The sequence below is a fragment of the Brachionichthys hirsutus genome, chromosome 13 (genome assembly GCF_040956055.1).
Source record: "Brachionichthys hirsutus isolate HB-005 chromosome 13, CSIRO-AGI_Bhir_v1, whole genome shotgun sequence".
Taxonomy (NCBI): Eukaryota; Metazoa; Chordata; class Actinopteri; order Lophiiformes; family Brachionichthyidae; genus Brachionichthys; species Brachionichthys hirsutus.
In genome coordinates this window covers 10,684,200-10,707,017 of record NC_090909.1, presented here as the reverse complement: position 1 = coordinate 10,707,017, position 22,818 = coordinate 10,684,200, and the positions used below count along the sequence as shown (strand labels likewise).

Below are 22,818 nucleotides of genomic sequence, written 5' to 3'. Positions count from 1 at the left end.
GCACATTTTTCAGTGCACAGCTTTTCGAAGAGGGGTTTGAAGCATGATACTGTGATGTGAAGCTCAGTCTCAATGTGGAGTCAGACGTCGCGTCAATGAACTGGTCCTCCTCTGCACCGCTGAAACCAGTTGGAGCTGGTGCATTGAAAGGATCTCCATCCATCCATCCATCTTCTAACCGCTTATCCGGGGGGGTCGCAGGGGCAGCAGCCCAAGCAGGGAAGCCCAGACTTCCCTCTCCCCGGCCACTTCTTCCAGCTCTTCCGGGGGGGACCCCGAGGCGTTCCCAGGCCAGCCGAGAGACATAGTCTCTCCAGCATCAATGATGCAATATGCTGCTTAATATCTGGAATCACTGAGGTAGCATCCGTCAGTACTGTGTAAACCCTGGTTTTATCATTTCTATTGTCTAACTAACTTTCTTTTTCTTTTGGCTGTTTTCGGGTTGATAAGGACCCAAAATCACCATAATAGTATAGAAACATGGTAAAAGTGAGTTTTTCATAATATGGGACCTTTAAAAGAATGTCCTTTGCAACAACTTCCATTTCTGGTTGCTGACTACTTTCAATAATTTCTCTGCAGTCAGAAAACAAAGTGATTTTTAATATATTCATACAGAATGATAGCCATGAATAAAGTATTCAACACAATCAACATTCAAGAACAAATATTTCGACATAACAGGTTCCTGACGACAAAGTTCAATTCTCAGAAATCCTTCTGAAAGAGACCAACTCAATGTGCTCCATCTTACAAAAATGTCCAAAAATTGTCCGTTCATATACTAAATGTATTTTTTCACAGATCTGTCAAAGGGAGGCCTTCCCCCCAGGGTGGACACATTTCATGTGGCGTTTCAAAACATTGGCGTAACTGAAAGGTTTTTCCCGTTTTTATTATCATGTGCCTTTACAAATTAGAATTTTGTGTGAATTGTTCACCAAATGTTTGACAATCATAAGGCTTAACCATCATTGTGGATTCTCATGTGTCTTTTCAAATCAGATTTTTGTATGAATTGCTTCCCACATGTTTTACATTCATAGGGCTTCTCACCAGTGTGGATTCTCATGTGTCTTTTCAAATTACATTTTTGTATGAATTGCTTCCCACATGTTTTACATTCATAGGGCTTCTCACCAGTGTGGATTCTCATGTGGACATTCAAATCAGATTTTTGTATGAATTGTTTCCCACATGTTTTACATTCATAGGGCTTCTCACCAGTGTGGATTCTCATGTGTCTTTTCAAATCAGATTTTTGTATGAATTGTTTCCCACATGTTTTACAGTCATAGGGCTTCTCACCAGTGTGGATTCTCATGTGATCAATAAAGGTCCTTTTCTCTCTGAATTGTTTCCCACATGTTTTACAGTCATAGGGCTTCTCACCAGTGTGGATTCTCATGTGAATAATAAAGTGACTTTTTTGTATGAATTGTTTCCTACATGTTTTACATTCATAGGGCTTCTCAACAGTGTGGATTCTCATGTGTCTTTTCAAATTAGAATTTTTTCTGAAATATTTCCCACATGTTCTACAATCATAAGGCTTTTCTTCTGGGTGGATTCTCATGTGGACTTTCCAGCTCTTGCGTGTTGTGTAATCCTTGTTACATAATGTACAAACATATGGCTTCTTACTTGCGTTATTTCTTCCCTGGGATTGAAACTGGGGCTCAATCTCAACATCTTCTCTGCTCGTTTCACCTCCCTCATCATGGCTGACAGATACGTGAGAGCTGTTAGAGATCAGCAGGTCAATGTCTGCTGCTCCAACCACAGAGATTATAATCGGCATGTTGACGACAGACTCTGTTTCTGCTGCACCATCTTCATCTTTCATGTACAGAGTCTGATCTTCACTCTGGTCATTTTCCTCATGAGTTGGAGTCAACATGACGACATGAGTCTCCTCCTTCAGTACAAGCTGCTCTCCCTCCTGACTGGTGAGGAGTTCCTCTGGTTCCTCTTTCAGGTGAGGAAGCTCTGGGTCCTCTTGCTTCATGCTGGACTTCACCTCCTGGTTCCAGAGCTGCTGGTCAGCAGGGACCTCCTCCTCCTCCTCCTCCTCCTCCTCCTCCTCCTCCTTACAGACATGACGCTGTGGGCAATCTGGAGGGACAGAGAACAAGAGGAAGGTGACGCTATTGTGATGACACAGACGTAGATGATAATGATGATACATATATTTATTAGATAGAATGTTAGAGTACAAGTACAGTCAAACAGTAGCATGTATTACAGTACAAGTACAGTCACACAGTAGCATGTATTACAGTACAAATACAGTCACACAGTAGCATGTGTAACCGGATGGGATGTAATTAGGCAGGCAGGTGTGGGAGGGAGCACCTGTGGCCCATTTGCCACTGATTGGGGGGGCGTATAGGTGCTTCCCCTCCCTCATTTCCTCGTTCCTGTCTTTGTGTTTTCCCCGTCGAAGGCAGGTTGGCCGTAGACTGTCACACCTCGTCTCTCCTTTTCCTTTGTTTGTAGAGTGTTTTTAAGGAAGTTTTTTTAGAGTGTTAAATAAATATTTTGAATTATTAAATGCCGTGCTGGTCGTCACTGTGAGCGGACCTGTGGGTGGGAAACCCGCTAAAACGAGCTGGGAACCAAAGGAATGAAAAAATAGCTCTTTAGGTTGAAAGTCCTGAAGTGGCGTTGTCGGCAGAGGTCGGACCGTTTGGCCCCATATCCCCAAAGCCACACATGTATTACAGTACAAGTACAGTCACACAGTAGCATGTATTACAGTACAAGTACAGTCAAACAGTAGCATGTATTACAGTACAAGTACAGTCAAACAGTAGCATGTATTACAGCACAAGTACAGTCAAACAGTAGCATGTATTACAGCACAAGTACAGTCACACAGTAGCATGTATTACAGTACAAGTACAGTCAAACATCCTGTCTAAGAGGAGCATTTCTAAAAAGCCCTTGCGGTCTTGTTTCCATTGAAAGTCCTTCAACAATACACGAGGAAAAAGTTACCGTTTGATCAAATATGGATAAATTGACCGTCAAATCTTCCGTTTTATTAATGTATAATGACTTTTTGTTCACCGATCCTGTGTAACTTCAATTCGGGTCTCAGGCTCCGACCCAGCAGTCCTTGTTGACGATAGAACTCTTCTTCGTCCTTGATGGCCGTTTTTTCATACTTTCCAAAGATATCCTCCTCCGGAGCTGTTACTCGCTTTTTAACTACATTTCCCAAGAACTCAAACGAAGACATTTTGTTAACTGAACGAAATACTTGAGGAACAAATCAAACACCGACTTTCACTGATCTCACGTGTGCAGAGAGCTAACGCTAAAAACAGCATTTGTTGACTTCCGGTTGTTGTCCCCCACAATAACCTCCGACTCGGAAATCATCTAAGCTTTTTTGTTCCGCTGTCGCTGAGGGTAAAACGACGACGACTGATGGAAGGGAATCAAAATTCGAGCGCTTCAAATCAATAGAAAGGAATAATCAACTTCCATTTATTCCAGCAGGGGCTGAAAAATGTCTTTCGTCTGGAAAACGTACACTGACTGACGATGTGGTGAAAAGAAACTAAAGTAGCATAAAGCAAATACATACTAAAGTGAAGTATAGCAAACAAGATGGAATAAAAAAAACCTATTTCAATCATATAATCTACACATGGAAAAAATAATTATCATTGAACATTGAAAACTCCATTTTGAGATTTAAAAATACTGTACATGGTTTGCACCGATGTTACAATACACATCAACTTAATTCACTTTTACTTTTCATGGTATAAAGATACCAAGAACAATTCATAACCTTTTGGTGATGATCCAGATCACTCGGGGTAAGGTAAATGTAATTATCAGGGGAATGAGCTGCTTGGAGGAGGTCTGCGCTCGCTGGGTGCTTTTCTAGTTACCCTCGCCGAAGGGGAGGCGAGGGTATTGCAATTGGGTCCGTTTGTCTGTTTGTTTGTCCGTTTGTTTGTTTGTTTGTCTGTCCGCGCGCATAACCCAAAAACTAGTAACACAATCGACTTGAAATTTTTACACAAGCAAGGTTCTGTCCGTGGCTCGGTCCTCCCCGAGAATGGAGTTGATCCGGATCTGGATCCAGATTCTAGAAGTTTTTAAGGATTCTTTAACATTGCGAGATCGGGCACTTGGAGGCGAGGGTCTGCAATCTCTGATTGATCAGCTTGTTGACAAATGTTTCCACTAGGAAGCTTTCTGTAACTCTTCTGAGGAATGTTCAACCTGAGATGGGAAATTAATAATAGTTCTATAATTTTTTTAAGTAATAATTGTTTTCTCTCGCTCTGTTCTATACTTCTGATGACAGTATTAATTTTTTTATTATAAACTATAATACAAAATGTTAATTGTGTATTGTTAGTTAAAGAAACAAGATGGAATTGTAATTTCAATCGTATATTCTGCACATCATATAATACATTATGTTATTCAATAGTTGATATAAATGTGTCATTTTTCCTTCTGATTTAAATGATCTGTCCCTGCCTGAAACAATTCACAAGTGCTGAAGATAAAACATCTGTGAATGTTCTTTTATATTTTGTTTGGAATTATTTTCTAACCCTAACCCTAACATAAGACTAAGAATCAATCTATGTTTTTCTGCAAGATGAATAAAGACGAGTTTATCCAGTTGTGTCATTGAGTAGTTTTAGTTCTTCGCTGGTTTTGACCACATGGTTTAATGAGGAAGGTGGTAGCACGGCTGCGTCACAGCACAAAACATCCTGGACTTATCATGAGGAGGTCAACATTGTAGGCCAAAGGTTTTAACATTTAAATAAATGAATGGCTAAAATGTCAAAAACCATTCCAATATCAAAGTGGATTCAGAAGACAGGGCGAAGTGGAGAAAGTTGATTTGCTGTGGCGACCCCTCATGGGACAAGCCGGAAGTACAGTTTGAAGGAAACAAGACAAAGGACTCCGTTTTATGTTGAGAACATGAAATAAGAAAAGATAGACAGAGTATAGATATAGTTGCAGTATTTTTGACAGACAAAGCATCTGAAAAGAATTAAAAAAAGAACTTATCTAATTAAGTACATTTTAATATTTAATGACGAAAGGGCACCCGGATCGGTAGGAGGCGGTAACATTCGCAAAGGTGGCCAGACGCACCAAAAACTAGGAGAAGAAGAAGAAGAGGAAGCGGATGTGATCCCGCGAGATTTTACTGTTTACAAGCGCGAATGCCACGTCTCCGCAGTAGCATCAGCGAAGACAGAAATATTAGTGGTTTCTCTAAATATAAAGTACACAGGGCGGATATTTGTTCAGCGGACCGACAGACAGTGATATCTGACACAATCCGGTAAGAATCAATTGTTTGTTTCTCATTGCAAGTTGCCTCTGCATTAGCAACATTTGAGCAAGTCGGCTAATAGCTGGCCGGCTAACTGGCTCTTTACTAATTAATGAAACCGGCGACCTTTTTTTTTTTGCGTGTGTAAGGATTTTGTTTTCCACAGTCGGGTTTAAGTTCACACAAAGCGTCGGGCTCACCTGCTTCGCAACCACATCCTCCACGCCCCATCAGCAAACAAGCTCAATCCAGAAAACAAAGGTCATTCAAAGTAAAATGGGAAGCTGTTAGCGAGCAAGGCCTACAGTTTAAGCTGTATTAAGTATTACAAGCTGCTGTGTACTGAAGGAAATCTCTGTTTCCGTGATGCTCCTGTGTGTGCACGGCTTTCTTTAAATGCCTGATCATTTCTATAGGATTCCGGGGAGATGGCTGTGACAGCCACTATACGGCCATCCAGGATATCTTCTGAAACTAACCCCCGGTGGACTTAATGTCTCTTCAAGATTCAAGAAGTCTATCATCATGTGAAAATCTTACGTTGCGTGTTCCCTACACGAGTATGTAAACAATTTACACCGGTATAAAGTGAATGAAGTTAAAGGTAATAGGCTGAGGACCATTGTCCTTTTGGATCGTCTCAACTTCAGCATTCTCACGGATGACGAGATGCTTCTGAAATATGCTGATGTTTGAAGGAATCCATCTTATCCTCTATCTGCTGCAGGTTTCCTCCCTGCGAGGCAGTAGATTCATTGATCATAGGGTGGCGGTTTCGGCATCAGTTTCATCCTTCCTTTAGATAAACTGCTGATCCATATGCTTCAAAATGTACAGAAAGTATTTGTTGCTCCACATAAGAACTTCCTGAAACTCTGTCTCGATGGCTTTGAGTCAAAGATAGACCTTTTTTCCCCGTTTTCGTTTCGTTTCATTTCACTGAATGGACAGAAGGAGGTCTGTTATGGGGGATGGTGAAACTTTATTTAACTGTTACTTTTTAATCATCAATATTTAAAATGATCACAGCTGTTTGCATGAATCTCATTCTGTGACGGTGTAGTTTCAGTAGAAAATGAAGTTTATCTTTAATCAGGATATGTTTTGGGACTAATGGCTCCCCCTCCACACACACACACACACACACACACACACACACACACTCTCTTTCTGTGGGGTGTGTGTGCCAGTGTTTCCTGTTGATAGACACCAGGACCAAAAAAAAAAAAGGTAAAAGTTGAAAAATGATCGTGTAATTGGGGTTTTACATTTTCAAACTCGACAAAAACATTGTTTTTTTTGTTTTTTTTACAAGAAAATGTTCCTTATAACCATCAAATTCTATACTGAAATCATTAACTGCTGCAAATCTACTTGGAAACGTATTTGAATAACATTTGATTTTTAAATATACTATACAGAAGGATGAATAATTTAGAGACTGCAGTAGTTATGGTCTATGAAAACAGTTGGCATTGTATATCATAGAGGTAAGCCTGATCTACAATGGTGAAGGAACACATTCAAAAGACAACTAAGTTTGACTGGAAATGTGTCTCCGTTTATTTGCGAGTTCCTGGTTTAGTTTAGACATTCGTCTTTCTGTAATGTCAGATACCAAATAGATCAGCTGTAGCTGTACGAATGAATGTTTCCTTTCTTGTTGTCTCTCTGTCTTATTGATTGCTGATGCTGCAGTCTGTAATCGTTTTAAATATCTCGAACAGCCTTTGCTCAACGTCTACCTCACCTCTCTCTTTGTCGTAGGGCATAATATGGGATGCGTACGTCTGCTGACACTGGCGGTGGTCACGTCCGCCGTACTGCTTTTCACCTTCCGTTTGACCGCTGCGCATAGTCATTCCCATGGCGACCATGGCCATGGCCACCATCATCACAGCCACTCCCACGGAGAGCACGGTCACTCGCACGGCTCTCAGGAGAAGATGTTCCATGGAACGAGCAAGTGGAGCGCCGAGGCAAACCTCCCTTCAAATGAAGAGGAGGAGCATCACGGACATGCGCACGCCCACGATCACGGAGAGGCTCATTGGGAGGATGTTGTTCAGGTGCGTGAGGAGGAGAGTGGGCACGGAGGAGGGGCGATGAAGAGGGATGTGCTGGAGCTCTGGATGCAGGTATGGCTATGAATGTAACCGGGGGTAACGGCATTCAGCTGGGAGAGATGCACAGTTTTTAATCCACTTCTGGCAGCCGTAAATGGTGCCGATCGTCCTCTGCTTCATCTCATTAAGATAAACGGTCAAAGTTCAAGCTGCACAATGTTGTTCAAAGCGGACGTTGTGATTTTCTCCAGATTGCTTCAGATTAAGGTGGCTGCAAGTCAATCTCAACAGACAAATGAATCAAACATCCACACATTATTTTGACAGACTCCAGAGACGAGGCTCGAGGAGGTTAATGACGAGCTGGCTGCAGGAACGTCACAGTGTGTGAGCTGGTGCAGAGCTTAGACGGTCACTTCATGTACTATAGGAAATCAGAATGTCATGGAAAAATTCTTCTTGTTTTTGTTTTTTATACCCGTAATATATTTTAAACTGAATTTTTCACATTTCATATTGCAATGCTTTTGTTTTTATTTACATGATAATGAACAGCTCATGAATATCTCAAATTATTAACATATTCCATAAGGTTAGATGGCGAAAATAATTTGATACAGCTCACGGGAGGACGTGACGGAGCACTTTAGTTAGAATGAAAAGTACCACTGGAGCTGCATATCCTGATTGGCTTACACGCAGATCAATGAGTCCGCGCTCTGCCTTCCCTCGGTGATGTGCTGTGCTGCGGGATGAATGGAGAATAAGGTCGCCTGCTTCCCTCTCCGCAGGCTATCGGAGCGACCCTGCTGATCAGCGCAGCTCCTTTCCTCATCCTGTTTCTGATCCCAGTTCAATCCAACAGCGCCCAGCATCAGAACTTGCTCAAGGTGCTGCTCAGCTTTGCCTCAGGCGGCCTTCTGGGTGACGCCTTCCTTCACCTCATACCTCATGCTTTGGGTAGGCAGGCAATCCACAGCAGCCTTTGCTGCCTTCCTGCTTTAATAACCGTTTTAAGTTCCCGCGTTTGCTTTTTAGCGCACTTTGAGTTCGTCCTTGTCGTTTGCTGCTTGATAGAAAAAGGAATCTTGCGAGATTCTTTTCCATGATTGTTTTATAAGGCACAAATGACAAGACTTACCTTGTCAGGTAGCGCTGAGCCGTGTCCATGATTTTAATAAATGTTGACGAGTAATCTGTACATCGTTGATGACGCAGGGCACCAGGATCTTCTGAGAGTTTAATGTCTGGATTAACTGCATTAATTGTCACAGAGCCCCACTCGCACCACGGAGATAACCACGGACACGCCCACAGAAGTGACGAGTCTCATGGCCACGGTCATTCCCACGGTACGTTGTGGCTGGCTGGGGATGTTCTCAGTAGGAAACGTGACACTTGTAAGAATGTGTGACATCATTACATTCCGTCTTCGGTGTGTCTGTGCAGGACCTGGACACGGTCACATGATGTCAGTGGGTCTGTGGGTTCTCGGTGGGATCATCGTCTTCCTCGTCGTCGAGAAGTTTGTGCGTTTACTGAAGGGAGGGCGTGGCCACGGACATTCCCACAGCCGCTCACATGGTGTGTTGGTGGGAATTTGCCCCCCCTGTTTGAGATTCTTCCTTACATAATGTTTTCATTGTTATTTTAGAACTCTTTACACAGAGTAAAAATATGCTGTTCTGCCCTATAGATTGTATAGTATAACACTATGAATTGTATAGTATAGCAGTATAGATTGTATAGTATAGCAGTATAGATTGTATAGTATAACACTATGAATTGTATAGTATAGCAGTATAGATTGTATAGTATAACACTATGAATTGTATAGTATAGCAGTATAGATTGTATAGTATAGCAGTATAGGTTGTATAGTATAGCACTATAGATTGTATCACAAATATTAGTTGTGTATGAATTACAAATAAGCTAATTACCCAAATCTACTAGTATCTGCAGGTACTACTCACAATCTCACTAGATGATCTGAGATTGGGACAAATTTGAACTTAATGCAACATTTTCAGAAGCTCACAAGGAAAAGGGCAGTGATGGAGAAGACAGAAAGAAAGAAGAGAAAGACGAGGCACCAAAGACAGAGAAGATGAGCACAGGTGAGCAAGTCCCTCTTTTCTTCCAGGGCATTGATGGCTGCATCATTTAAACGTTAAAGCAAACACATCTCTCTCTGTATGTAAAGGTTGAGACATTTGATGTGTGCGATGGCCTGATCATTCATTGAAAAGCAGGGCAGCAGCAAAACTGTTTGAGCAACTAAACGGCCAAATTTAGTTCATGGAAGAAATTGTGCAGCGCTGCAACTTGCCCTGAAAAGAAACCGTGTTTTTTTTATTTTTAAGCTGCATTGAAATGTAAATACTGGTGAATAATGCTTTATGTGTTAATGCTGTAGAAATGACAGATTAGAGCCGGGCGATATATCGGATATACTCGATTAGGACATATCGTGCCGACAGATGCAGCTTTTATTATTCAGATATTTTTTCTAGAATAAAATAAAGTACTTTCACTCCATTTGGGATGTGATTATTGCTTTATCACTGCTTCTTTTGTTACTGCCAGTTTATACACCCTTAATGCTGTTTCTATTCTCACACAGACATCAAGGTGTCTGGTTACCTGAACCTGGCAGCTGACTTTACACACAACTTTACTGATGGCCTGGCAATCGGAGCATCGTTCCTGGTTGGTCCAACAGTTGGCGCTGTAACTACCCTTACCATTCTGCTACATGAGGTCCCGCATGAGGTTGGGGACTTTGCCATCCTTGTCCAGTCTGGCTGCACCAAAAGAAAAGTAGGTTTTTTTTAAATTAAATTCAAGTGTAAGAGTGAATAATGAGTTTAGTATTCTGACTCCTACATGGAAATAGACTTCTTGGGTTCCTTGGGCTCAGTATGAAAACATGAACAGTCCCAAAAGATTGTGAATGTGATGCTTGTGCCCCCCCCCCCCCCTGTCAGGCCATGGCTCTCCAGCTGCTGACCGCCCTCGGAGCTCTGGCCGGCACAGCCTGCTCCCTGCTGGCTGAAGGCGTGGGCGCCGCAGCCACTGCCTGGATCCTGCCGTTCACCGCCGGAGGCTTCGTTTACATCGCCACCGTCACTGTGCTCCCAGAATTGCTAGCGGGCCGCTCCAGTTTCGGCCAGTCCCTGATGGAGATTCTGGCCTTGCTCTTCGGAGTTGGCATGATGGTACTGATCGCCGAATATGAGTGAGACTGAACTGCACTGAGACAGGGAGGGGAAAGGAAATTATAGTTTTGAAATTGAGTTCAAATGGATTATTTGTCGGGTGTTTTTTCAGTTTTTAGTTTTTATTTTTATATAATTTGTTTTGGGGAAAAATATCCCGTGGAGTATGAATATTTTCTGTTAGAATTTTTTTTATTTGTTTGTTTATCATGTGGCCTTCAGTGGAAAAGACTGAGAGCTCCAATAAACCAGAACTGTTTTTTCATCGTGATTGAAGACTGAAGCCCCTCTGTCCGCTCCCTTACCTTGTTCAACTTTCTCATAATTATAGTTTCACTGCTGTTTAAGATTACATTTGTTACTATCTGAAACTGACTTAAAGTACATGGATTTTCTAGAATTAATGCCAAATTATCTACATATGTTTATTTAAAACCAAATTTCAGAATTGTGTATTTAAAGATTTGAAATTGTGGGTGTTTTTTTTTTTTGTCTCATCAGTTTAGTTACGCCTGTTTAAAGTCTGTCCTCCGTGGTGAGATTGAATGTTAATATTTTTAGATTCCACTTAATAAAAATGTCACTCCTAGGTTTGTGCTCAAAAAAGCATTTCATTTTATTGCAGTGTTACTTTTTCACAGGAAAGAGATGATAAACAAAGCAGAAAAACGACCTGTAATTGTTGTATATTTCAGTTTGTTTGAATAGGCATGTTTAAAGTGTACTGTGAGAAACTGTCTTATTTTAATGATTGAAATGATTTGCTTATCTGCTGATAACAGACCTGACCAGTAGAGGGAGCAACAGGTTTCAATGGTGTTACATTTCTGGACACTGATTGTCCCGGTGAGGGACATGACTGTTTACAGACAGAGCATTCATTCATCAAATTAATGTGAGACACAGTAATTAATTTTGATATGCAACTTATCTGGTAATTTATGCAAGTTATTTGCCACTTGCTTTGTATACCATTACAATTTGAAAACAAGTATATATTCAGGGAAAAATATCTGGTTATTGTAATTGAATAATTTAATCTGTGAGGATTTGCTTTTTTGTCTGCCAGAAAAGGCAGATGAAAATTACTTTTTTCTGCTAGGACACAATACAAATTGACATTTAATGTAGGTGATTTTCAGTCACAATGTTGACACTCTCTTTATTTTGGTGTTTTTTTATTATTTCAGTTTAAGATAATTTTAACAAACATGATTTGAAGGAAAACTGATCTTAAATGATTAATTATCAAGTATGTGAAAGTTTCCTCTTTTACAGTAGAGGTTTGCTCATCCGTATTCATATCGCACTACAACAAACACAGAGGACAACTAGAAAGACAATCAGAGTTTGCAGACCCTCGCCTCCAAAAGACTATTTGATCTTGTGAGACAGTAAACAGGGCTTCCGGATCAGAGGGGCCAAACCTGCTCTAGCTTGCTGCTCTGGAACGTACTACAAGACTCCTTCTGGACTCTTTTTCCCGTCATGCCATTCGTGTCCCTCTTAAAGTGGCAGTTTACAGCACAGGCACGATTCCAGATGTAAAAATAATTCTAGAATCTGGATCCAGATCCGGATCAACGCCATTCTCGGGAAGGACCGAGCCACAGACAGAACCTTGCTTGTGTAAAAATTTCAAGTCGATTGGGTTACTAGTCTTTGAGTTATGCGCTCGGACAGACAGACAAACAAACAGACAGACAAACAAACGCAACAATTGCAATACCCTCGCCTCCTCTTCGGCGAGGGTAAATATTCACACAATCATTCAGTGGGAATTGTTTAATTCATTAACAAGTGTTGCACACAAACAGTGTACCATCATAAAGAGAGAAATCATTTCAAATCAAATTCAAACCTTTTAATTCAATTTGATTAGTTTTTAGTTATTTCAATATGTCAAAAGCACTTTGAACAGCAGCACTAATATTACAATTTAAATGAAAAACATTTATGTGCACCAGCGTTAAGACATTGGCAAATGTTTATGGTAACTGACATAAAAAGGTAAAGCTTAAAATGTTATTGGGTGCACTGAAATGACAAAGTCAGCAACACCAGGTATTTGGAGCCCTGTAATCTCCTTTTTCATTAAATGCTGCACATTAAGTAACATGTGGCTTAGAAAATAACAGTAACATAATCAATATGATAAATATCGACCTTCACTGGGGTCCATTTATGTAGATCAAACAACCACAATGAGCCCTACTAATCAATCACAGGTGTTTGAGTTCACAACACCAGCGACGAGATGCTTCTCTGAGAACACCCCTTCCCCGTCAGATTGTGGACATGATGAAAAAGAAGAGCAGGACTCGGGGCCCGGTAAAGTCTCAGCAGGAAGGCAGAGGCCGCCGTCAGTACTGAAAGGAGATGACAGAGTTCACTTTGTAGACGTGGTACGAGCGGTTCCAGAAAACCCGAGTGAAGTAGTTTGTGTATGGAGAGTAGTTCAGCTTTATCTCCTGGCAGAATCTCCCGTGTCTGGAGAAAGAGTAAATCTCTCCTTTGTCATAAACGACCTGGATGGGACAGGAGGATATGAAAACTCATGTCATTAGAATACTTCATCAATAAGACTTAGAATGCGTTTGCTTTATCTATAATCAGTCCCCCATTCCAATCATATATATGTGTGTGACAAAAACATGAAAATCTGTTAGAGATATTGGGAAATACATGCCTTCATTTGGTTTCCTAAATTAAATGTCAATGTTAAATTAAAAATGTAATAAGGTTACCATACAATTTGGTCAAGGGTTAGCCTTTTATTTCCAAGAAGTTTAACTCGAGATTACTCACGTGTCCATTGGAGATGTCGAGCAGGTCTTTAACCCTGCAGCCTTTATTGAGACAAAGTTCATTGCATAGCGTCTCCTCGATGATCATGTAGTTTGTCTTTTGAGAGGTAAGAATCTTATAGACGTCCTCTGCAGATCTCATTCCATACACTTGATAAGTCTTGAGGGGGAAAAGAGAAAAATGGATATTAACTTCAAATACTGTTCGGTTCCTCTCTAGCAAGGAAAATCTAAATCAATCAGGCCATGGCTAAAACATATATTGTGAATGTCTTGAGAATATTTTTGGTTTTTATTAGAACATGGGCAGAAACAAAGGAGGAAGCTGGGCTTCAAACTGGGACGAATGCTACACTGGTTTGCAACTGAAGGAGTAAACGTTCATCTCACTCACCTCTTCAGTTCTCTTCAGCAGGTTGAAGTCTGTGGAAAGAGGTAAACTGGTCACGGCTGAACCTGAACACAACTTCACAGTTCCTAACAGCTGAGGGCTGCCTGCAAACACAGTCGCCGCCGGAGCCTGTGACCTGGACAAGAACGAGACGTTAGAAGAAGGTGGGAAGCCATGAAATCTGATGAGACTCAAAGGATTTATCATAAAAACTATTTGTGTTTGTGAACATTCAAAGATGTCCTAACTTCTCTGGCTATTTCCTGTCCTAAATGGTTCAATGTGCTGCAATAATAGAAACTACCTGTTTTGAATTTGTGTCTTCCTAATTTGAAGTACAAATGTCTCATACATTATGTTTTCTGCACCAAAGCTAAGGGGTTATTATTTAGGCACACAAATCAAAAACCTAAATATGCTTCTTTTCCCAACTCTATAAAGTCAATGGTTAATAAACATTGAAATATTTACTGAATAAAGAAATTATGTGAAAAATAGAAAAATCCGAGCTTGGCTCTTGACCCACCTGATCCAAGTGATCAGCTCCAAGGTATCTGGGTCATAGAACTCCTGCAGATCTGACAGATCTGCTAAGACACGGGGGCAGTACTGAAAGACAGAAGAGAGATCCGTAGGAAGACATTATGTAAATGTTATGGTCTGAAGTAATGAGCCTTTAGAGATGTCTCACCTCTCTCCACAAACTGAAACCGATGATGGTAGGAACTGCTGTGCTCAGGATCAGAGACTGAAATGGATTCAAAACAGCTAAATTAACATTTTAAGCAAGTACCTGATGACATTTCATCTACAACTAATAACAATAAATTAAAGTTAGCAACATGGTTCAGCACATTTGGTAGTTTTTTGAGTGTGTTGTCGGAAACGATGGAAAGGGTTTGTATGTTTGTTGTAAAATGTGAATGTGAGGTCTCCTACTAGTACTACGGGGTGGATGGACTTCAGTTTGAGCCATTTAAACACAGTCATCCAGAGCTCTGGAGAACACACACCGAATGCCGTAAACATGCAGACGTATGGGGTCCATAAATACTTCAACCTGGGGGGGGGGGGATAAAAATAAATCACAGTTCACCTGCAGCTGTGCAATGGAGAAGGCACGTTTGAACAATTCTTCATTTGACAGAAATCCAAATTGTGACTCAGACTTTAAAGCTGATGAACGCACCCGTCAAACAGCAGAGACAGGCCCCCAAAAAGCAACGTGTGAAAGACGTGATAGATGACCTCTGGCTGCGCTCCGATTCGTCCATCTTCGAGTTTAAGGTGCGTTTCCATTGGCTGACCACTGCATAAAAGTAAACGTGATTTCAGTGTCACAGCAGGAACTGTGAGAAGCGCTTGCTGGAGCCCGAAATGGAACCACGGCTAGCTGAGCTCCAGTTCAGTCAGCTATTATTTCAGTGTCTCACTTGAGTCTTCTGTAAATGGTCTGCAGGGAGGACAGCAGGCAGACGGCAAGAACCAGGAAGTAGAAGGGAAGGACTGAGGCCTGCGTCAGCCGAAGAAAGAAGTCCTGACTGGGGGTCTGGAAACTCTCTTGGCACAGGAGGAAGTTGGTGATAAAATCACTAACATCAAAGAAAGTAATGAATTGGATTAGATTTTACACACAGAAAACAGAACACTAACAATTTCAGAGAGTTTAAAAAATAAAAATAAAAACTCAAAGTCATCATTTAATTAATTCAATGTCCAGAATGCTAAGAGCAAATGTTTCACGCAGTAGCTGCGACCCACGTTGTTGTGTTGAGGCCAAATCTGACTTCGAGGAACTTCAATATGAAGTCGTTCTCCGTCACGGGCATCAGTTTCTGCAAATGAACAACAGCGGTGAACGGAAAGGGAGGCGCTTTGTTTTTGCAGCTAACAGACTGGCGGAAACCACCAGTTTTACCTTAACCACGTAGCAGAAGGTGATCCCTGTGGTGAACACCAGGTGGAAATGTAGGAGGAGCTTCAGCACTCTGGCCACTACAGGTCCCATCTTCATCTTTTGCTGCAACATAAATACCACTAAAATGCATTGAGATGAATTTACTTAAAATTGAGGTAATACGACTCGAATGAGCAGAACACAGTTTTTCATTCAGTAAGTCGTCGTCCCTCACGATATCACGGTTCACTTTCTGCGGGTTTCCTTGTCTAGAATATGTATTTATATATCGCAGGGTATGCTATTTGTATAAATTTTTTTCGAATGGCCATTATTTTCACTATTTTATTGATAAAATAAGCATTTTCTAGCCTAAGAAAAATAAAACAGTCAAAAAGATAGTAAAATAAATAAATGCATGGTGAAGCTGCCTCTGCGGCTACAGCTGAGGAATAGGTCAACAGCGACTTTAAAAGACTCAATGAGGAAAGCGGTTATGTTCCGGAGCAAGTTTTCAACACGGATGAGACGGGGTTATTCCAGAAGGGAATGCCATCGCGCACTTTTCTGTTAAAGGATGAAGTCCCTGGATTTAAAGCGCACAAAGACCGCGTTACCCTCGTCACTGATCTCGTCTGTCGTCTCTCAGTTCAAAGAAATGTCTGCGACACTTAATCCGGAAGCTAACTCTACCTGGAAGCGCCTCGCGAGCACTGAGCCGATCAAGAGGCTGAGCAGAGGTGAGCTGAGCAGGGTGCGATTCTGAAACTGGAACAGGTAGGCCAGGAACAAGGAGCTGAGGTACACTTTGTGAATGTCAGCCATCTTTCATCGCAGTTTGAGGGGTGATGAAGAGAGAGAGAGAGAGGAGAACAAGATGGAACAAACAGAATATCATCTGGTTTATAAATAGCTGGCTAAAATATTTGTGGTTCATTTACAATTCGGTGTCATAAATATATTTACAAAAAATTAATTGAACCAAAAAAAGTGTGAGAAATATATTTAAAAATAGACATTGATCAGTTCAGAGGCTAATGGAATAGTTGGATATTATTGGGAAATTTGAGTTTTACTTTCTTGCAGAAGGTCTATCAGTTAAATATTAAGTTTTAACTCAAACCTACCTGAGCTTACATAACAAAATAAAAAGCAGCTGAATCTGCTGACTCAGATGGGCAGTCAGACACAAAATCAACCACATGAGCCCTTAATCCTGCAGGGCGGCGCTACCTTGCGTGGCGGCACCAGATCAAAAGAGTCGAGCAAGAAGAGACAGAGGCCTTGGACGAAGAGCACATAGTGGCTGTGTTCCCACACCAGGAGGAAGGTCACACTGCTGGCACTCATGGCAAGGTAGCAAAACATCTACAGAGAAATAGTTTGAGCACCAAATCCGCCCGGTTTTGATATTAGAGAGATTGGCTTTGCTGCATGGAGAGGCTCACCTCAGTGGCAGAGCTGATGTCGTTGCTGAGGAAACCAGTCAGAGCCGTGACCTGGCATGAGAAGTAAGGTAGAGCCCAGTTGTCGCGTAGCGGAATAGCATGGTCCACTTTGGTCGTGTCTGGTCTGACAAAGAAACACGGAGACAAATCATCTAGACCAGGAGACTTAACCCCACTCAACTCATCAAACTGGTTTAGAATGGTGCTTTTCACGATGGTTTGTGCTCCGTAGGAGAATGCCTGATGAGAATGTCAGGATAAGAGGAGTCAGACCAAATCAGACAGAGCGTTCTCAACGGATCCTTTATTCTTAAGGGCTTTTATTTCTGATATAATTGAAACGTAAAGTAAAACAGAAAAACGACATGAAAGCGGTAAATATCAAAGAAAATAAATCTCAAACCTTCTTTGACATTCATACAACGGAGGAAAACTGGGATTTCTGTCATTGATTCAAGTTTCATGGCCGAGAAAACAGCGTTACGCCTGCAGTGGATGACTGTTATAGATTTATTACGGGATAACTGCAGAACAGTTATGAAATATAATCTTTAAAGAGCTGTCAATTCAGTAGAACAACACTCGGGGTTGTGGAAAGACTTTTTCTTTTATGCTTCATTGCCGACTTTTATTTGTCTCGACAGGAGCAAGACGTGACTTCACAGGACGAAGAAACATGGTACAAGTACAAGTACAAGAACCAACATGGTGGAGGTCCTCTCACCTGTTAATCACATACCAGGCCACGGCCAACATGCCGGCCGCCCACGTGCCGCTCATCACCCAGCTGCACACAAACAGGGCGGCGACACACACAGCCTGCAGGCCGAAGACCGCCCCAACGTAGAAGTAGATCGGCTCCACAAAGTCCTGTGAAGGAGACGCCATCAAGCTTCGGTGGACATTCTCTCCGAGAGCCAAGAACATGTAATCATTCAGAATATTCAAATGTTGAACCCAGAATGTAAAAAATAAAATAAAATACCCTGAATACATGACACGTAAATAAAGCACGACCAAGAAGAAGAATTACATTACAGATGAGAGAGACTTTCTGGAGCTTTTTTTAAAGGGGTCCGTGAAAATACTGGTCGCAAGCCCGAAACAGGACAGGCCTAATTGCAGGCCGGGCATTATGCGTTCTCATTAACGCACGGCTCGCACTGACAGGGAATATCTGGTCAGCCCCCTTAGGAGACAGACGCGGTCTGAGAATATCTGATTTTATGAGCTGCTTTACTGCGTCCACATCTAATTTGGCCACTTGAACCATGTTGTGTAAAGACAGCCTTAGCTGGAGGGAAGGACACCACAATGGCAGCACGAGCGGCTCCTTTATCGTCTGGACACAAAATGCTGGTCTGCTCTCGGTTCCAAATATTTCCAAGAGCAGACAGGGGGGCGGAGCTTTCAGTTATCAAGCTCCTTTATTGTGGAATCAGCTCCCTGATTGGTTCGTGAGACAGACACCATCTCCATGTTCAAGAGGAGACTAAAGACTTTCCTCTTTAACAAAGCTCATAGTTAATCAATATGCTACAATTCTCTCTCTCTCTCTCATACTGCTACTGAAAAAGATTATTTGTCTCACCTGCTGGTGAAAAAAAATTCAAGTGCGACTAAAAAGTAAAGGAAGCAATCATAAACATCTTTAGCATCATGAGTACAAATCATATGTGACATTTCATCGAATCCTATCAGCCAGTTTCTGAGGAGCTGTGGACGGATAGACATAAATTTACTTGGGAAGGGTAGAAAACAGTGATCCTGTATGACTTCTTTGGTGGTGGTGGGGGGGGGGGGGATAAAAATAGAGCACAACTGTATGCATGGTGCCAACTGGCAGCGTTTGCATTGCACTTGACACGAAGTGAATTCAGAAGCGAGCGTAGAAGAACTCACCTGGCTGCTTGTGACTCTGTAGATGAAGCTCGTGATGAGCTCCGGGTACAGAGACAAACGTTCCACGACATTGATGGTCTGACCCGAAACAGTCTTGTTGTCTAGCGTCAGTTCATAGAACCCTGGAAAACATAGAGAAAATAGCCCTTTAACTGATAATGCAATCCATCCTGGTGCTGCAAATGTAGCAATTTACGTTTTGTTTTTGTTGATTAGAAGCAGAAAAAGAGCACCTCTTTCAAAAGACGGTGTTTCGAGCATGTGCTTAAAATAGTAATAATAGATCCCGCTGCCTTCTTGGAAGGTGATTTCCCGCTCCAGCTCCTGAGACACACAAATAAATATTTGGAATTGATATTATATGGAAGTGTGAAAACAGCACGGAAGCAGAGTCATAGGACGCAGTCGCCTACCTGTCTACTTGAAAACCAGAACTTCCTGTCATGATATGTGGAGAGATACACAGCATACAGCACGCCACAGGCGACTGCTGCCAGACAGCCGAAGAACACCCTCGCAAGGTGCGACAGGTAACCTACTGCGAAGCAGAAAGTTAACCGCACATCACTTATCAGAATAAAAGTTAATAAGCGTTTCAGATACATTTAAAAGACAAGGCATCTTAATTCATTTCAGAAATGATCAACCTGCTTTTGCCTCGACTTTGCAGCTTTTATTTGGACAAAATAACATGAAATCTGAATGGGAAGAAGTCAAATTAACCTGTAGTAAAAATCAGTTTTAACCAAATACAACGGGCAAAATATAATGAAAGCAGAAGGACACTGTATAGAATACACGTTTCTGCTGAGGTTGAACAATTTTGCACACATCTGTTTAGCTTTGCTTGAAATCCCCCATCAGGCAAAAAAACATTTAAAAGAATAAATAATATTTATTTTGTTAAACTCCTTGATTCAGACGATGCGAATCTGTACCGACATTCAACGTTTGGCTCCAGCACAAACCCTTTAAGCAATTTAGAAGATGAGATTTAAAATGTTTTAAATTAAAAAAACAGCCCAACGAACCAACCAAAGTAAAATGCTTTTTATAAGTACGTGTGTGTTCCAATAACATGAGTAATATTAATACAAATATGTGACCAGACCACACAGGAGTCTTGACACACGTGACGGTTATACTCCAAGTACACGATCAGTCACTTTGTCTGTCTTCCAGTTTGTCCACAATATAACAGATTATTATAAAATATTTGTGCAGGGGTGGATCCCTGGCCAGCAAAGAATTGATCACATTCAGACTTGGATGTTGAATCACTTTTTCTCTTTCTTCAACAGTTTGAAATGAAGCCGCTTTTATTTATTGGCTAATTTAATATGAATTATTAATAATCAGGCATGAAATTGCAGAAGGTAACTTTTCTGAATGCTTGCTAGTTTTTATTTTGTGGTTATTGAGTATTGAGAGTATGTGCGTCAGTAGTAGAAGTACACAGACACATATTCTTACATGCAGGAAATGCCTTCTCTCTTTTCGGGGATGGTTCCGGTCTATTGTTCCGTTCAGCAGCCTCTTCTTTCTGCTGCCTGTCGTCTGCTCCATCGTTGGACGCACTCCCTTCATCTTCTGTGTTGATCGATCCATTGATATCTGTAAACGTGATTTGTAGGCACTCAACTCTACTGGAACTTGTTTTTGCACAGGAAGCTAATGACGGCTCCGCTAACAAACCGCGACTTCAGTGAAACTTACGTGTCGTTTGCGCCTCTGGCTCATCTCTGCACACATCTTCATCCCTGTCTCCATCCAGAATCTCTTTCTTCCGACATCGCACCTCAGTCATGACGACCTGAAACGAACCCTCGAGTTATCTGACGTGAGGAGGCAGCAGCATGCTAGCTAGCTAGCTAGCTAGCTGAGCAATTGGCTAAACCTGGAGCCATTAGCGTAACGCTTCGCATCTGATTCTGAAACAGTGAACTCAGCAGCGTAGCACGTAATATTAATGTGCGTGTTGCGCGTGGAGGACCCCTGCTGGAACGGACACAGCGGAAGTTGTGAACAGCCAAAAAAAAAGCAGCGAAGAAGAATGAAAATTGAGCCTCACTGCTTGTCGTAGAGAGCCAGTAGATGGCGCCATTTTGGCCCCTTATCTTGTCTGGAATTTTGTGGGGATCGAGGTTTTTAGAACTCGAGCTCGATTCGGCCATTAGATTACATCCATCCACCGAGATGGCTGATTCGTCTCATCTCTGAATATTATCATGTCTTGATATTAAAGATAACTTAAACTATAACAGGCAGAAACTAACTTTTGTTTTCTTTATAGATTGCCTTTCAGCAGAGAGAAATACTGGGAAATAAAGTAGATGGTGGAAGATAGAACTGGACTTGTGGCCTTTCTGTGAGGAGTTTGCATGTTCTCCCCGTGTCTGCGTGGGTTCTCTCCGGGTTCTCCGGCTTCCTCCCACCACCAAAAACATGCATCTTAGGCTGATTGGTGACCCTAAATTGTCCGTAGGTGTGAGTGTGTGTGTGTGACTGGTTGTCTGTCTCTGTGTTGCCCTGCGATGAACTGGCGGCTTGTCCGGGGTGTACCCCGCCTCTCGCCCATTGACTGCTGGGATTGGCTCCAGCTTGGAGGCCCGCGACCCGATGACGGACAAAGCGGTTGGAAAATGAAAGGATGAATGAATGAAAGTTTGGAATTGTTCATGTATTCATACGAGGAATTCATTTAACAGTTCTTCACTAAAGTCACAGAAATAATTTCCCCAGCAAAGATAAGAGAAATCAAACAACACGAGCGTGTCCAGGAAGCAGAGTTGCGTGCCAAATCAAAGACTTCTCTGCCAACATAAACCAGCGCTTTTGATCTTTACGTATCATAATGTGATGAGAGCACAGACACCAAACAGCTGTCGGTTTTTCTGCGGGGAGTTGACAAAAACCTTTGCATTACGGAGGACCTGCTTGATCGCAGGAGTCTAAAGGGCACAACAACAGGACAGGAAAGAAGTGAAAGAGAGTACGCCATTAGAACTTGCATGTGATGATTCTCTGGAGGTGCAACATCAGCTTCTCTCTCTCGACCCAACTTCGACCAGAGCTTGGAAAAGGACAAGTTTCTGGTCAGGTCCTGTAACAGTTTCCTCTGATGTGATGTGTGGAAAAAGAACGAGTCAGTTCGACGTATGTGAGCAAACACTTTTGGAGGAAACTCATTTTAACTGCTTATATCTGGAATCTTGTCCTTTTGGCCATGACCCAAAGCTCATCATCATAGGTGAGAGGAGGAACACCTTTCGGCTCAGCTCCTTCGGTGGTTGGTGAGCTGAGCCGGGCCCCCCTGTGTACAGAGGCCCAGCCACCAGGCCCTCGCACACGAGCCCCGACCTGGTTCCAGGGCGGGGCCACCGGTTGACGTCCTACTGTGGTGACTATTGTCCCCATTTATAACATTTCAATTATAATGCACCCAATGCCTAATTTCTCTCAGTTTATTTGTAGTTCTACTAAAAAGGAATCTATTCATGCAAAAATGATTGTAGAACAACCATGTCTACTTTAACTTCGTTAACTTGTGCAGCCCTCGTTAGGAATAAAACCGTAAGTTATCTTCCATGCCTCTCACCAAAATGCTGATGGCGTCTACATATTGTACTTTTGTCTATGCTGTACGCGCTAACTATATATACTTCTCTCCTGTGAGAGGTTCATTGTCAAATACAGAGATGATGCACTATTTGATTTCCAACTGGGCTGGGTTCAAGTAAAGCGGACAGGTTGC

At 41.9% G+C, this 22,818-nt stretch overlaps 3 protein-coding genes across 3 annotated transcripts in view; 1 reads left to right on the top strand and 2 right to left on the bottom strand.

Annotated features, from left to right (window-relative positions):
- The window catches only part of LOC137902739 (zinc finger protein 420-like), a 103,645-nt gene that overhangs the window by 39,742 nt on the left and 41,085 nt on the right, over positions 1–22,818 (bottom strand). The window contains exon 4 of the mRNA XM_068746808.1: positions 992–1,411. Within this exon, the coding sequence (XP_068602909.1) occupies positions 992–1,411 (420 nt within the window). The remainder of the gene's footprint in view (positions 1–991; positions 1,412–22,818) is intronic.
- slc39a7 (solute carrier family 39 member 7) lies at positions 7,108–11,323 on the top strand. The gene is made up of 7 exons (XM_068746812.1): positions 7,108–7,470; positions 8,190–8,358; positions 8,673–8,750; positions 8,848–8,982; positions 9,432–9,518; positions 10,025–10,221; positions 10,389–11,323. The coding sequence occupies exons 1-7, from the start codon at positions 7,108–7,110 to the stop codon at positions 10,641–10,643; spliced, it is 1,284 nt and encodes a 427-aa protein (XP_068602913.1). The 3' UTR covers positions 10,644–11,323.
- Positions 12,139–21,001, bottom strand: LOC137902741 (probable C-mannosyltransferase DPY19L4). Its single transcript, XM_068746811.1, has 19 exons — positions 20,781–21,001; positions 20,538–20,678; positions 19,478–19,599; positions 19,298–19,388; positions 19,065–19,186; positions 17,887–18,032; positions 17,163–17,286; positions 16,948–17,082; positions 16,408–16,539; positions 15,736–15,837; positions 15,579–15,652; positions 15,251–15,409; positions 15,007–15,126; positions 14,757–14,877; positions 14,509–14,565; positions 14,344–14,426; positions 13,821–13,953; positions 13,428–13,586; positions 12,139–13,147 (listed from the first exon to the last, which is right to left on the bottom strand). The coding sequence occupies exons 1-19, from the start codon at positions 20,869–20,871 to the stop codon at positions 12,983–12,985; spliced, it is 2,277 nt and encodes a 758-aa protein (XP_068602912.1). The 5' UTR covers positions 20,872–21,001; the 3' UTR covers positions 12,139–12,982.

Coding starts and splice junctions, on each gene's coding strand:
- slc39a7 (XM_068746812.1), top strand. CDS start 7,108: ATGGGATGCGTACGTCTGCTGACACTGGCGGTGGTCACGTCCGCCGTA. Junction 7,471..8,189: donor TGCTGGAGCTCTGGATGCAG/GTATGGCTATGA, acceptor CCCTCTCCGCAG/GCTATCGGAGCGACCCTGCT. Junction 8,359..8,672: donor CCTCATACCTCATGCTTTGG/GTAGGCAGGCAA, acceptor TAATTGTCACAG/AGCCCCACTCGCACCACGGA.
- LOC137902741 (XM_068746811.1), bottom strand. CDS start 20,871: ATGACTGAGGTGCGATGTCGGAAGAAAGAGATTCTGGATGGAGACAGG. Junction 14,566..14,756: donor CCATCCACCCCGTAGTACTA/GTAGGAGACCTC, acceptor AATCCATTTCAG/TCTCTGATCCTGAGCACAGC. Junction 13,148..13,427: donor TCGACATCTCCAATGGACAC/GTGAGTAATCTC, acceptor TGTCCCATCCAG/GTCGTTTATGACAAAGGAGA.